At 41.6% G+C, this 14,345-nt stretch overlaps 1 protein-coding gene across 1 annotated transcript in view; it reads left to right on the plus strand.

The window, feature by feature from the left end:
* The window catches only part of LOC117462150 (cadherin-18-like), a 173,189-nt gene that overhangs the window by 104,834 nt on the left and 54,010 nt on the right, over nucleotides 1-14,345 (plus strand). The window contains exon 3 of the mRNA XM_071206380.1: nucleotides 1,916-2,035. Coding sequence (XP_071062481.1) covers nucleotides 1,916-2,035 — 120 coding nt within the window. The remainder of the gene's footprint in view (nucleotides 1-1,915; nucleotides 2,036-14,345) is intronic.

Below are 14,345 nucleotides of genomic sequence, written 5' to 3' on the forward strand. Positions count from 1 at the left end.
TAATAACTACGTTGGTCCACAACTTGGGACGTAGTATTTCTACAAAAACGCCTCTGAAATTGTAAGATCCCTACGTATTTTTTCACCATTCATTTCCAATGGCTGGCGTCTATGTCACGTGATCTTCAAATTTCTCCCTGCAGAAAAAAAAAACATGGCCGACATTCGTTTTATTCTCGGTGGGAAATGCCTATTTAAAGTTAGTTTGGCCATTAAAATGCGTTTTGATGTCATTTGATGCGAGAAATATTAGTTGTTATTTCAGATTATGTGTGCAGTGGATGTACATGATCTTTAGTTTGCTAGTTATTACGAAGATTACTTCAGGAAATTGTGTCCATTCAACGTTTTCATTGTTACCAAGGTGGTTGCTAGGGACGCTGCTATCGATATTATTTCTGTTATGTTGTGTAACTGTTTAATGGTGTTATCTTTATTGCTACCCCCTTCCCCGTCAATTTATAGTGTTGGTCCACAGCGCAAACGTATTAGTTTAACAAAATCCACATCTAAAATTATGGCATAGATACATTATTTTCCCCTGTGCAATTCTCCATTTTCTCAACAATAACACATAACTATCCTTGTGTTTACTTATTTGTTTGATTAATTAACACAAGTTGGAGTCCGTCAGGATGGAGCAGCTCATTTGCTTTAGAGAATATTACACCCGGAAGTAAGTATTCCCTCCGCTGCTCCATCTGTTTGACATTGCTGGTGTTATTTTCTGGTTGCTAACAAAGGCCATTGTAACACATAAACACACATCAGAGCACAGTGGGCTTATAGGGGGGGGCAGGAGCTCCAACAAGCCGTTAAGGACAGAGTGAATACACATACGATACAGAGATGCTGTATGAGAAACCAATGTCAGTTTGGAAAATTGCACAATGTAAATCTATTCTAGTATACCTCAACAATGGAATTATGATCAGTAGAAATGGCCATGACATGGGACCTTTTAAAGTGAACATGTATTTGTCATGAAAACAAATACAACGTAGGTCCATGATGATGAGGGAGAATTACGCTCCAGTCTGCAGCTACTTGTCAGGCTAATGGATGCTCACAGCATCTCTGCTCACACATACATACACACTGTGTTTCACTGCAGCTCAGAGTAAAGAGTGTCATAACAGGAACAAGATGTTGCTCTGTTTCCATTTCAGATTTGGAGGCTAGTGCAGCAGTAACAGTAACATTATGTTTAGTGTTTAGGAAACATTCTGTCTCAAGAAGCGAAAATACAGATGTAATTAAAGTAAACAGGAAAGAATGATGTCTATCAAAATAATCTCAACTCAATGGGGACTTGCTAGTCTTTTTCCGCAGTTTTGATTTGCAAATCATGATCTTCAATATTTGTTTGAATATGAACTTAACTCTGTCTTAACTCACTATTTTTATAAAAATATTGTCACAATGTTATGCAATCTACAGGGCAGCTTATCAGTTTGTTTTCTAACTAACAAGCTAGCTATTCATCGGTCATAGCCTGCATTGTTGAGTTGCTTAAGTTAACCAACCAAAGTCAAGTTTTTTTGATTTTGTAGAACAAAATGATGTAAAGAAATATTCTATTGTTTGTTACTACTTCTCTAGCATGTACCTGTACTAATACACCCGTGTGACAATTACACTTTTGTTAGGCGTAAAAAAAAGCTTTTCAGAATGTAAAATGATTCAAGTAAGTCATAATAGTTGAATAATAATTAATCTATTTTACAGAGGTGGTAATAGAAAAGTGAATATATGTATCAAAGATCAAAATTGCCAGGAATGATGTTGATTAAAGCATTAGATATGTAGAGGCGTTAAGAATGTGTAATATTCACAAACTGTCATTTATCTTGTTGGTGGTTGTAGCTTTGGCTATATCCCGTCTGACTGACTGTGAGCTCTCTTCTCTGTGCAGGAACGTCAGTCTTGCAGGTGAGCGCCTCAGATGCAGACGATCCGACCTACGGGAACAGCGCCAAGATCGTTTACAGCGTCCTGCAGGGACAGCCCTTCTTCTCTGTGGACCCCAACACAGGTAGGACCTGCTTCTGCTTTCAAACTGCTGTGGAGGAGAAGTTCTGACATCTGAGCTGTACTGTAAACATGCTGGTGATGCCAAAAGCCAGCAATATTCTGTTTAGGAAAACTGTTATGGAGGAGCTCTCCAGATAGTGTGTGATGATTTAGGTGGAGCCAGGCATGTTAGGGTCGGCCTCCAGCTGCACTATTATTATACATGGCGGGTGCACTAAGGGTTGTTTACATTATATAACTCAGTAAATATTAGGACCCCTGGTCATATTTTTTGTACACGGAAATATTTTTACTTTGTAAAGACTGATTCTCTCCATAGAATTACAACATCAAAGTCATCGCAGAGCCGGTTTACCGCTGGTCAGGTGAATGCAGCTTTAGGCCAGGCAAGGCCATTTTATTTATAAAGCTCCTTTCAACACAAGGCCATTCAAAGGGCTTTACAAACATTCAAGACATTAAGAAGTAATGCAGCGGAAACATATTATAAAATGGCATTCAAAAACAGTCATTAAAAAGCAAACGGAAGAAAATCAACATAAAACAAGCTGACATACAGTATGATACAGATATAAAATACATGTGCAGTGCAGTGTAAGATATGAATAGTTCAATTAAAAGCAGCGACAAAAAGAAAAGTCTTCTTGCTGGATTTAAAAGTAGTCAGAGTTGCAGCGGACCTGCAGGTTTCTGGGAGTTTGTTCCAGATGTTTGGAGCATAATAACTGAACGCTGCTTCTCCATGTTTAGTTCTGACTCTGGGGACAGAAAGCTGACCAGTCCCTGAAGACCTGAGAGATCTGGATGGTTCATCATTTAGCAGGCGGTCAGAAATGTATTTTGGGCCTAAACCATTCAGTGCTTTATAAACCAGCAGCAGTATTTTGAAATCTATTCTTTGACACACAGGAAGCCAGTGTAAAGACTTCAGAACAGGAGTGATGTGATCCACTTTCTTAGAGTTAGTGAGGACTCGAGCAGCGGCGTTCTGAATCAGCTGCAGCTTTCTAATAGATGTTTTAGTGAGACCTGTGAAGACACCATTGCAGTAGTCCAGTCTACTGAAGATAAAAGCATGGACAAGTTTTTCCAAATCCTGCTGTGACATTAGTCTTTTAATCCTAGATATGTTCTTTAGGTGATAGTAGGCTGATTTAGTAACTGTTTTAATGTGACTGTTGAAACTCAGGTCAGAGTCCATGACTACACCTAGATTTCTGGCTTTATCTGTTGGTTTGAACATTGCAGACTGAAGCTCAGCGCTAACTTTTATACGTTCTGACTTGGCTCCAAAAACCATTACCTCAGTTTTATCTTTCTTTAATTGGAGAAAGTTCTGACACATCCAGTCACTGATTTGTTCAATGCACTTACTCAGTGTTTGAATTGGCACTATCAACAATATTTATGTGTCCAATGTTTTCAAACTAAATATTATTCCAACATTTTTCTACAAACAAAACTATGCTGTGGTTAGGAAATTCAAAAACGTTGATATTATCAAGACAAAAAGGTTGTGGTCATGCTCATGGATAAGAATAAGGGAGTTGTTGTGAATGTCTTAAGATTTTTTAATAAATAATTAATATAATAATACAAATAAAACCAGCTGCACATGTTATGTAATGTTATATGGTTGAGCATGGATTGAAACTAGTCACTAATGAGTAGCATGAATTGCAGCACAGATTTCATTTGATAATTACTTGAGCCGTCTAAATGATGATATGTGATATCAGCAGTGGGAAGTCCTTCGTGTTGCAGGTGTTTATAGTGCAGTGTCTTCACCTTTGTCCACGGGGACATCTTACATGACAAGATGTCAAGACACATGAAACACTGTGTCCCTGGTTGGTGGCCCTCAAGGGACTTGTTTGGATGTCTTCAATAGCGTGGTGCCATGATGACGTATGTTAGTATCGCAATGGTTACTTCATCAAAAAGGAATATAATTGTTACATTGGATTTGGAAATATAACATCAAATAAAATCTAAGGCAACAACAGGTTTATGGAACTCACATGTACCCCCACCTTATCACCTGAATCTCTCCTAGAGCACCATTGAGTTCTTTGTAACCGAATGTCTCTCAGAGGGGCGTGGGGAGGGGCTCCTTCTTTTCATCCAAAGTAACAGACAGAGAATCAGCACTTTGGAAACAGGGCTGAAACAGAGGGGATTATGGGATGCTGCAATGATCTGTTTGGTGTTTGGAGCCAAACACTTCAGAGACATGTTGTGTATCTGAGAGCTATAATATATTGATGAAAAACAGTATAATAGGGGATCTTTAAGCCACTTTTATAATCTTTGAAGAGTAAATACAATTTTCAGGAGTAAAAAGCTAACGTTAGGCTATAAACACACTATAGCACGGTCACATGGCTGCACATCACCACTGCTAAGCTAAAGGCGGCACATTTTTGGCGGGATGGCGTTTAGTAGACATTTAGTCACTGAGAGGTGGCTCAGTGGGTCGTGTGATGGACTTCGATTCAGGGGGTAGCAAGTTCGAGTCCCACTGCAGTCAGCATGTCGTGGTGTCCCTGGGACTCTTCACCCCAAATGGCTCCTGTGGGGATTGTCCTCAGTATTGAGTATGGAAGTCGCTTTGGATAAAAGCGTCTAACAAGTGACATGTAATGTAATGTTAGCAACCGCCATCTTTATGACACATATGAGCATCAGACGGCCACAAGTGGGGTATTTACTGTTCATTTTATGTCATAGAACAGACCGGGAAAATCTCTTCAGCTTTTGTAAACCACCGACCTTATTTCAGGCTTCTAACCAAAAGCATTTTCAAAAAGCCATTGACTTTGAGCTCACATGCTGACTCATAACCTAGTTTTCTGCACGACACCATTCTCTTTAACCCCTCATGTGGTGTCCTCTTTCTAGTGTCACTATCGACACACAGGGGAAAGTGTCACATACTTGAATCAGAGCACTTGTATTTGACTTTTACACATGTGATGTTGAGATTCATCAGTAAAAAGAGGTGCAGCTAGGTTGCTTCTTTACATTGAACTGTACCGTTGATTACCCACCCATCCAGGAGTCGATGCTACATGGTCGGGTGGATGATGTGAAGCACATGATGAGCGTCGTTGGCACGGTAGCACTATAATCTGCATGGTTTTATGGATGAATACATTAACTGTGGACCTGAAGTCATAACACTGTCACTAATCCTCGGTGTAATTGTTGCACAGAGGCTGTTATATACCCGACTGCAGGAAAGATGTATCATACACATTTGATTCCACAAAACCAGTTTAATGTCTTCTTAAAATTACATTTGTCTTTTTGGCAATTTGCCCCCTCGGAACAAAGGCCTGGGTTTAATGACAGTCTTCTTTATATTGCATTGACATTTTAGGACACAGATGAATTCATAAGGAATTATTTTGACATTATTCCCCCAAAAATAGTGTATTATGTAGCTAACTTAGTCTTGGTCAAGTGAGGCTGTTTGTACTTTGTATTTAAGAATGGGCAATGCACATTAAGTAACATGAGTCTATAATGTAAATGGGCCACATGAAGCCACAGAGGCTACTTTTAGTATGCGGTTCGTGGCATTGAAACACAAAGAGCACATAAGCACGGACAAAACCACATGAGAACAATTAAAACACAGAAGCACAATTAGAGCACACATTCGCATGCAAACCCATAAACACACAGAACGACACAAAAGCACACACATTAGCAAAGTTAGAGCTAATAGGCACAGACAGTATGACATATATGATATCACCCTCATCACAGCGTGGTTGATTGTGATAGAGGTTAGTTTCCTTAGTTCTGTGGGTGTGGTGGTCCAGGTACAACTCTCTACACTATCATTCTATTAGAAACTGAATTAGCACTTCTCATACATTACATTACTGCACTTGTTAGACGCTTTTATCCAAAGCGACTTACATACTCAACACTGTGGACAATCCCCACAGGAACACTTTGGGGTGAAGTGTCTCAGGGACACAACGACATGCTGACTGCAGTGGGGTTTGAACCTGTGACCCCCTGATCTCAACACCAACGCACCATCACAGGCGCCGCACGCCTCCCTATACCTACTGCTCTTTCTCATCAGAGGAAGCTTTCCACTTCTCCTCACATCAAATTGAATGAATGCTGTACAATTTCACAGCTAAATCCCCACACATTGGGACATGTGAAGAGAAGGAAGCGTTGCATGTCTTTTAATTAAAGATGAAATTGATATTTCTCCCTGGTCTTATCAATAATAGCCTTTAAATGAGTGATTTAAAACACAGCAGTGATCTAAATGCATTGTAAAAGAAATGCTGCCAAAGACTTGTCTCTGTATAACCCCCCCCCCCCCCCACCCAACTGTCTGTCTCTGAAACAAAAGCTTCTCCAGACATTATCCATTAAAGTCACATGACATGCCCTGCACAGACAGCATGCAGAGAATAAGGATTTATGTGTGTGTGTGTGTGTGTGTGTGTGTGTGTGTGTGTGTGTGTGTGTGTGTGTGTGTGTGTGTGTGTGTGTGTGTGTGTGTGTGTGTGTGTGTGTGTGTGTGTGTGTGTGTGTGTGTGTGTGTGTGTGTGTGTGTGTGTGTGTGTGTGTGTGTGTGTGTGTGAGTGAGAGACTGTGAGACTGTCTTAGAGAGGATATTCTGCACATTTTCCGATTTGTATTTAGTGTCTCTCCTGTGACACGTCTCCATGCTTTAATGTTCAAAAAGCTCTTTATTGTTCTCATACTGCCTGTGCTGCAGCACCTCTTTTCCCCCTCTGTCTGAAACCAGAGCCCAGTCTGCTCTGGTTGGTTAGCTGGCCGGCTCTGTTGTGATTGACCAACCTCTTAGAGATGTCCGACACCTTAGCCTATCACGTACAATGTGTTTGAGCGCTAGCCAATAGAAGTGCGAGTGTTACATAGTGATGTCACTATGTTACTAAAGTAATCAAAGGAGTCCAATCGAGGCTTTTCATGCACTGGGGGGGTTTGGGAGACAAACTCCCTCTGGATTGAACTTAGGAATGTTAGCCTGTGCAGAAAAGCCTATACAACCCACAGGAAAAGGGAAAACCCCCAAAAAGCATAATAGGCCTTTTTTTAAGATGAATGCTAAGTTCTGCATAATTTCACAAATAGCCATGCAGGCGTTATTGTGTTCTCAATTTCTACCTCTGGCATTATAAATGATGATGTAAAATATGGCAGCTTCACACCCAGCACAGTTCTTTGTTGTGGTTGTCATATTGTATATTTCCATATACTTCAATACCAATCAGGCAGGAGAGGGCTCGTTTGGCCAAGGTCATCAAAAGGATTTTTTATCTAGAGGATGTTGCTGTCAGTTCCTCATTTGTGGCTGGCACACATACAGTCATGTGTCCGTAAGCTAAATGGAACTCTCATTTTGTGTATACGTTGTTGCATATTGCTCTCACCTAAGATCTTCATCGTCATAACTACACTGTAGCTATGCACGTATGACCAATAAAAGCCTTGAACCTCTGAAGGTCTAGAAGACATTTTGACATGTTACAGTGGGATGAGCACAGTGGTAAATAATACACATGAATGATGGCTGAGTCCCATTTTGCTGCTTCAGTTTCTAGGTCCTGGTGTTGTGCTCACTGTTGGCTCACTGTCATGCTTACGGGGTCATTTGAATACAATCCCTATCCCGCTCTAAGAAGTGTCACAAATAAATGGCCCCAATATAGAGCTCTATAAGCTATTATTTGTAGCTGTTATTGGCCCTTTCTCATCTAGTTTAATTGTCAGCCTATTTTTAGTAAAACAGCAACAAAAACGTTATTTTCTGCCAGAAGAAGAGTCAATAGAATACCATCCCCAGGCCTAAAGTGGCTGTTAGATGGCAGAACTTATGTGAACAAGAACTGCCTCTGATTCTTGTTGTTCTGTATTAGCTGCTGCAGCTGTGCTGGAAATAAATCTATATTTAACCATCCGCAGGAAAGAAAATGCTAACCACCTGCAGGGATTTGTGATTAGCTCTCTTTTGAAGAAGTAGGGCTATTAAGGGGTAAAAGAGTGGTGTGGAGAGAGGATCCATTAGGAGCGGAGAACAAAGTCAGACACACTTACTTTCCTGAATCGGGGGGGGGGGGGGGGTTCACAGAGAGCCCACTTTGCCGAGAGTACATGCACACACACATTTGGCAATGAAGATGACTCCAGCTGTAGGAGTCGGGAGGCCTGTTAACTTATTCCGGCAAATTACTCAGACCTACTAATTGACCTAACAGAAGTTATTGAGTATGTAAGTTTACTGCTTGGCTCAGATCCACCAACGTCAGCAAGATCTCACCTCTACTAATTCCTGAAGAACCAGGTTCAATTAACTGCTGTTTCAATTCAGACAACTCTCTTAAATCTGTTTAAGCGATCCCGAAGGATTTTGATATCAGTAAATGAGGTGTGGCCCTACCTAAGTGTGAGTGTGGCAGGGTGCAATCTTACCTTTGAAGCAGGAGAGGAGAGCGCAGATGTCTTTTAAGTTGTCCCAATCCAAAAGGTGGGATCAGTTTATTTGAAGAAAAATGGTCCACACTTATACAGGGTTTTTACCTTCTCTCGTTACAACATGACAATCATTACAAAACATATCATGCTGGGATCATTTTCTAATATGGAACCTCAATTCACAGTTTCACATTTATTACCCTAAATTATAACTTCAACTGCCCAATTCAGTTGTGACATTTAAAACCGTCCGACATCTCCTCATAAATGGCCGAGGAGAGCGCAGATGTCTTTTAAGTTGTCCCAATCCAAAAGGTGGGATCAGTTTATTTGAAGAAAAATGGTCCACACTTATACAGGGTTTTTACCTTCTCTCGTTACAACATGACAATCATTACAAAACATATCATGCTGGGATCATTTTCTAATATGGAACCTCAATTCACAGTTTCACATTTATTACCCTAAATTATAACTTCAACTGCCCAATTCAGTTGTGACATTTAAAACCGTCCGACATCTCCTCATAAATGGCCGGTGATAATAAAAAGCACATTCAAACTTTCATTCAACAAACCAATTCTCATACACACCTATATCCAGCATGAACTCAGAGGAACGTCCTCATAGGTGACTGGGTGCTAAACATTCCAACATTCAACAAACAATTCACTCAGCCTTCAACAAATACATTTGAGAGATCTTATCAAGTTTGAGAGAACCTTACCGAGGAAAAACCCAGCTCTCTCGAGTGTGCTCCCTCTCTGCCAGTGTGTTTATGCTCAGAACAGGACAGAAAAACCTAAAGACACCCCCTCCATACCCATATTTGTGAATCTCCCGCTGGTCCAAACAAAGTAGGAACAGCATCGTTCTTCAGTGCCCTACGCTGTACATATCCGGCATCAATCACTGAAAGGTTTGTGAAGCTTTGTTCCGTGAAAGGCTGGCAGAGGGTGTGGCCAGAGCTCTGGGCGTGGCTACTGGGTATCCCTATGTCACGATACCCAGGAAGAAAACAATGGAAAATGAGAAATATCCAACGAGGCGTTTTGGGGAGGTCTTCTCTGTGTTAGAGTTGTACTCGCTACAGGGTGTACTTTCAGGGTTTGTGACTCTGCAGACCGTTTACATGCATAAAAAGCTTCATAACACACAAGAGGACGGGTAATAACCGGAAAAGCATGACATGGGACCTTTAACCTCTTAAGCCCGAAGGTCCCCCCAGTGGACCCCTCCCAGCCCTGAGACTATGTCTCAGGGCTTCTTAACATTTAACATTTATGAAACTATTAATGTTTCATACCCTTTTAAAGGTAAGAAACTCCGCTAACTGACAATAAGAACAATTGTTAGCTAAAAAAAACACAAGAGTAATACCAAGCCTTTGAATTAGCATAGAACGAAAAAATGCTAACTAATGCTAACGCTTTTTTACACAGAACTCACGGTAGAAATGCCCTTATTACTATCTTAACTGCACAAACAAGATATACGATTTAAAGCTGAGACTCCACAGATTCCACACATGTAATGTCATCACTGTACGACCTCGAATTCCTGGAGCTATCAGCCAGAAAAGAGAAAGTAAACAACATCCGGTTTCAAAAATATTACAATAATTACGTCTTACCTTTTTTGATTTGTGATCAAAAGTTGTGTTCAACGGAATAAAAACGCCGCTCAAGGTTAATCCCATGTCTTTGTGTCACGTAGATTTTTTTACTGATAATCCATAATCATATTTATGGCAATATACTGGGTATAAAGTTTTGCCGTCCAGGCTTGTACTTTCAGATATGTTTCGTTTGCTTCTCTATTACGTCCGCAATGGTAATGTTTACGTGGATGTGGGAACTGCCCATCGATTCTATTGGATGTAATGGTTAAAAAAAAGGTGTAAATCACCCAAATCGACCAATGGGTTCCAGAGATATGGTCCTGCGTAAAGTATAAAGAATGCCAGCCAGTTTAAGTACATTACGCAGCAGACTTTACTTATTGTTTACTACGTAAGGAAGCAGGAATTGCAGGACCCAGAGCGCATGGAGCACAGAGCGGACAGCAGATAACGGAATTGCAGTTTTATTGCTTCTAGATTATCAGAACATTTCAAAGGGGACACAGCCACATTGGATATTAACCTATGGATTAACTACATCATCGTTTTTATCGTTTTAATGCCATTGAAGACCAGTTTAGACCAGACAAAGAGGAAGGTGAGCCATGTTAGCCTAGCGCATTAGCGCTAGCGCCACTTGTTTTGATGTACGTTTTTGTTGATAACGTCGCGAGTTTGTATCTTTCAGTGTTGAGGTGGGCACCGTTAGATTATGTGTCTTTACGGTCATAAACAATGTGTTGGATGTGCAGCTAGGATAAGTAATAAGGGAGCTAGGAGTGATTTTCGGTGCAGTAATAGGTTAGCATTTTTCGCTCGGGGCTAATTCATTGTGTGTGTGTGTGTGTGTGTGTGTGTGTGTGTGTGTGTGTGTGTGTGTGTGTGTGTGTGTGTGTGTGTGTGTGTGTGTGTGTGTGTGTGTGTGTGTGTGTGTGTGTGTGTGTGTGTGTGTGTGTGTGTGTGTGTGTGTGTGTGTGTGTGTGTGTGTGTGTGTGTGTGTGTGTGTGTGCGTGTGTGTGTAAGCATGCACTGATCATTTCAGGGTAAAGAAAAGGGCATCTTTTGATCTTTTGAAAGATGCATTTCATGTCTTTGAAGAGTTGCTCGAGTAATTAAAAAACAAAAAACAACTGTTGGTTTGTTTACGCACCTGGCTGCTTTCACAGCCAAATGTTAAAGGAATGGTCCACTCATTAGATAATTAATCAAAACTTCAGTATTTAGTGAAACATTATGTTTAAACCATACCCTGAAGAAATCAGCGATATTCCCCGGTAAATAATGATTTTATAGCTCTTTTTTATCAAAACCTTTATATTCCGTCTGGCCGCCGCCATTTTTGCCATTTTCAGTAGTCACGTGATGGTCGTGACGTCATCCATGCGTTCACTTTGTCAACACACGGAAACATGGCTGAATATTTGAGTTCGGACTCGTCAGCAGAGGAAGAAGTTTTGATGTTTTATCAGTATGACAATACGACACCCTCTGTCCATAGACCCTCACATCGTACAAGGAAAAACTTCCGAAGAAAACCCCCAGTTTAAAGGGAACATGGGAGAAACCTCAGGGAGAGCAACAGAGGAGGGATCCCTCTCCCAGGACGGACAGACGTGCAATAGATGCCGTGTGTAAATTGAAAAGATAATACATTTGCAACATAGGTAGTCCAAATGTTTGGAAATGCATGTGTGTATAATAGGAAGATGATATAAGATACTATATGTATGCATGTAGTACCACCCTTGCTAGCGATTCCCTCTCTAGTTTAGCATACTCAGCTTCGTTGTCCCTGGCCATAGAATCACGATTTTATGGGGCCGGAAAAAACTGGGGGAAAATACACACTAGTCGGTACTACGCTATATGGAAAGGCCACCAAAAACTGTCCTGGCCTGGACGCTAAAGGACGTTAAAACGGGGCTAGCCGCTGCAATGGAAATGCGCTATAACATACCTTATTCTTACTCCGAGCACTACTTCTGCTCCTCCGTCGCTTCACACTTGCAGAGGGCGATTTCTCAACTGGCCGAACTGGTATCCTGGTCGGTGATGACACCAGAAAGACCGATGGTACTGCATCTCCATTAAGTAATGGTTGTTCCATAAATCCCATGTTATGTTTTATCATACTCTCAGAGTAGTCGTCCGGAAATTTGAAATGTTCGCTGCATACATGAGCCTGTGAATCTTTCGGTTCGGGCCGGCCACATTTCGCTAGCCACTGCCTCTGAATGTACTTCTTACGCTTACCTTTTGGCAACAGATGGAACTAAGCATTCCGTGGATTGTTCCTATCAGAATTGTGGCAATATTTCGCGATACAGTGAGGCATATTTGAAGAGAGAAACTACAGTAAATAACATGGAGATCAACGTGCCTCGAAAACCAAACGCATGGTTTACGTCACGTCCGGAAAATGGCGGCGCCCACAGTGTTGATGTTATTTCGGTATATAATCAGTTTAAAATCACTGATAATGTCATCGGATTAAAAAAAAAAAGAAAGACTGGCAGAGACTGGTCTGTTTTATCGGATGATAATTATTTAAAAATGAGTGTCATGAGCATACCATTCCTTTAACATGCAGTTTGGCTGAGGGGTTATTTCATGAGTGAGCAGAGAAGGAGAAAGTCCTGGAGCCAAGAGTAGGAGCTAAAATAAAGAGGCATTAACTGCAGAAGAGGCCGTATAAATGGTCATGCAGCCTTCATCTGCAAGCGATGACTCTTCTTCTGAAGAAACAAGCTCCGAGTCTGACATTGAATTATCTCTGGAATCCTCCACAACTGAGAGTGCTTCTGAATGCTTCTGAATGTTTGTCTGAAAGTGGGGAGGACACTGAGGATCCGGCCCATCCTAGCAGTGAGTGGACAGGGAAAAATGGGCAAGTCTGGTCTCCATCTCATGCCGAGACGCTGCGCTACATTCAGGCACCCACCGGCATGATTCCAGGGCCCACAAGATATGCCATATCAAGAATTTATGATGTGGCATCCTCTTTTGACCTTTTCTTCACTCCCGACATGATTCAGCTAATTTTACAGATGACAAATCTCTATGGGAGGCGTTCAGTGTCGGGATGGAACGATGTGGATGCTGAAGAGATTCGGGATTACATGGGACTTCTCATCCTGGCGGGTGTGTACCGGTCCAAAGGGGAATCTACCCGCAGCCTGTGGGTTGACCAGAGTGGGAGACCAATCTTCAGGGCCACCCTGTCCCACAAACGCTTTGAAATGATAAGCGCCAGCCTCCGATTCGATGACCGACTCACGATACAAGCTCGATACAAGAAGGACAACCTTACAGCTTTCCGAAATATGTGGGACAAGTGGACAGAGCGCCTCCCACTCTTGTTCAATCCAGGGGAAGACATATGTGTCGATGAGCAGCTCGTAGCCTTCAGAGGCTGCTGCAAATTCCGGCAGTACATCCCCAGCAAGCCAGTGAAGTACGGGCTGAAAATCTGGATCACCGCAGATGTCGCCACATCATATGCCTGGAGGTGCCAGGTGTATACTGGAAAAGCCGCTGGTGAATCTCCGGAGAAGGGCCAGGGAAAGCGAGTCATCCTGGACATGACTGAGGGGCTCAAGGGTGTCACACTTACATGTGACCATTTTTTCACTTCCTACTCACTTGCCCAGGAGCTTCTGAAGAAGAAAGTGGCCCTGGTAGGGACCATCAGGGCAAACAAGCCTGAGCTTCCCCCCAAACTGAAGCAGACTAAGCAGAGAGCTCCAGGTCCCATGCTGCAGGACTTGCTGGTCTGCTGCTGGAAATGAGCTGAGCTAAACTGAACACACACACACACACACACATTTGTTTTGCTCAAACACACACACACATACATCACATATTCAAAGCCTGGATATTTCTGTTTCAAATGTGTTCCTATTTCATATGTTCTGTTGTGTTCTCTTTTGTTGTTGACGTTTTCAAAGTTGTTGCAGTTTGCCCAATAAATGTTCACATCGATGACTCAGACATTGATTTGAAAATTATTTCACATGCACAAATCACTGTTGGCCCCCCTGGTAGTCACACGGCTCGATATTATAAACATAATTTCACGGATCGGCCTACAGTTGGAAAATGGTTGAATCTTGTGGAATACAGTAAAAATGTCAAATATAACAACTTTTCTTCTAGATGAAATGCTGACATTACAAAATGCATGGTTTTATACTGCAATGGCAGTGAGATCAAA

This window comes from Pseudochaenichthys georgianus, chromosome 17 (genome assembly GCF_902827115.2).
Source record: "Pseudochaenichthys georgianus chromosome 17, fPseGeo1.2, whole genome shotgun sequence".
NCBI classification, from domain to species: Eukaryota; Metazoa; Chordata; class Actinopteri; order Perciformes; family Channichthyidae; genus Pseudochaenichthys; species Pseudochaenichthys georgianus.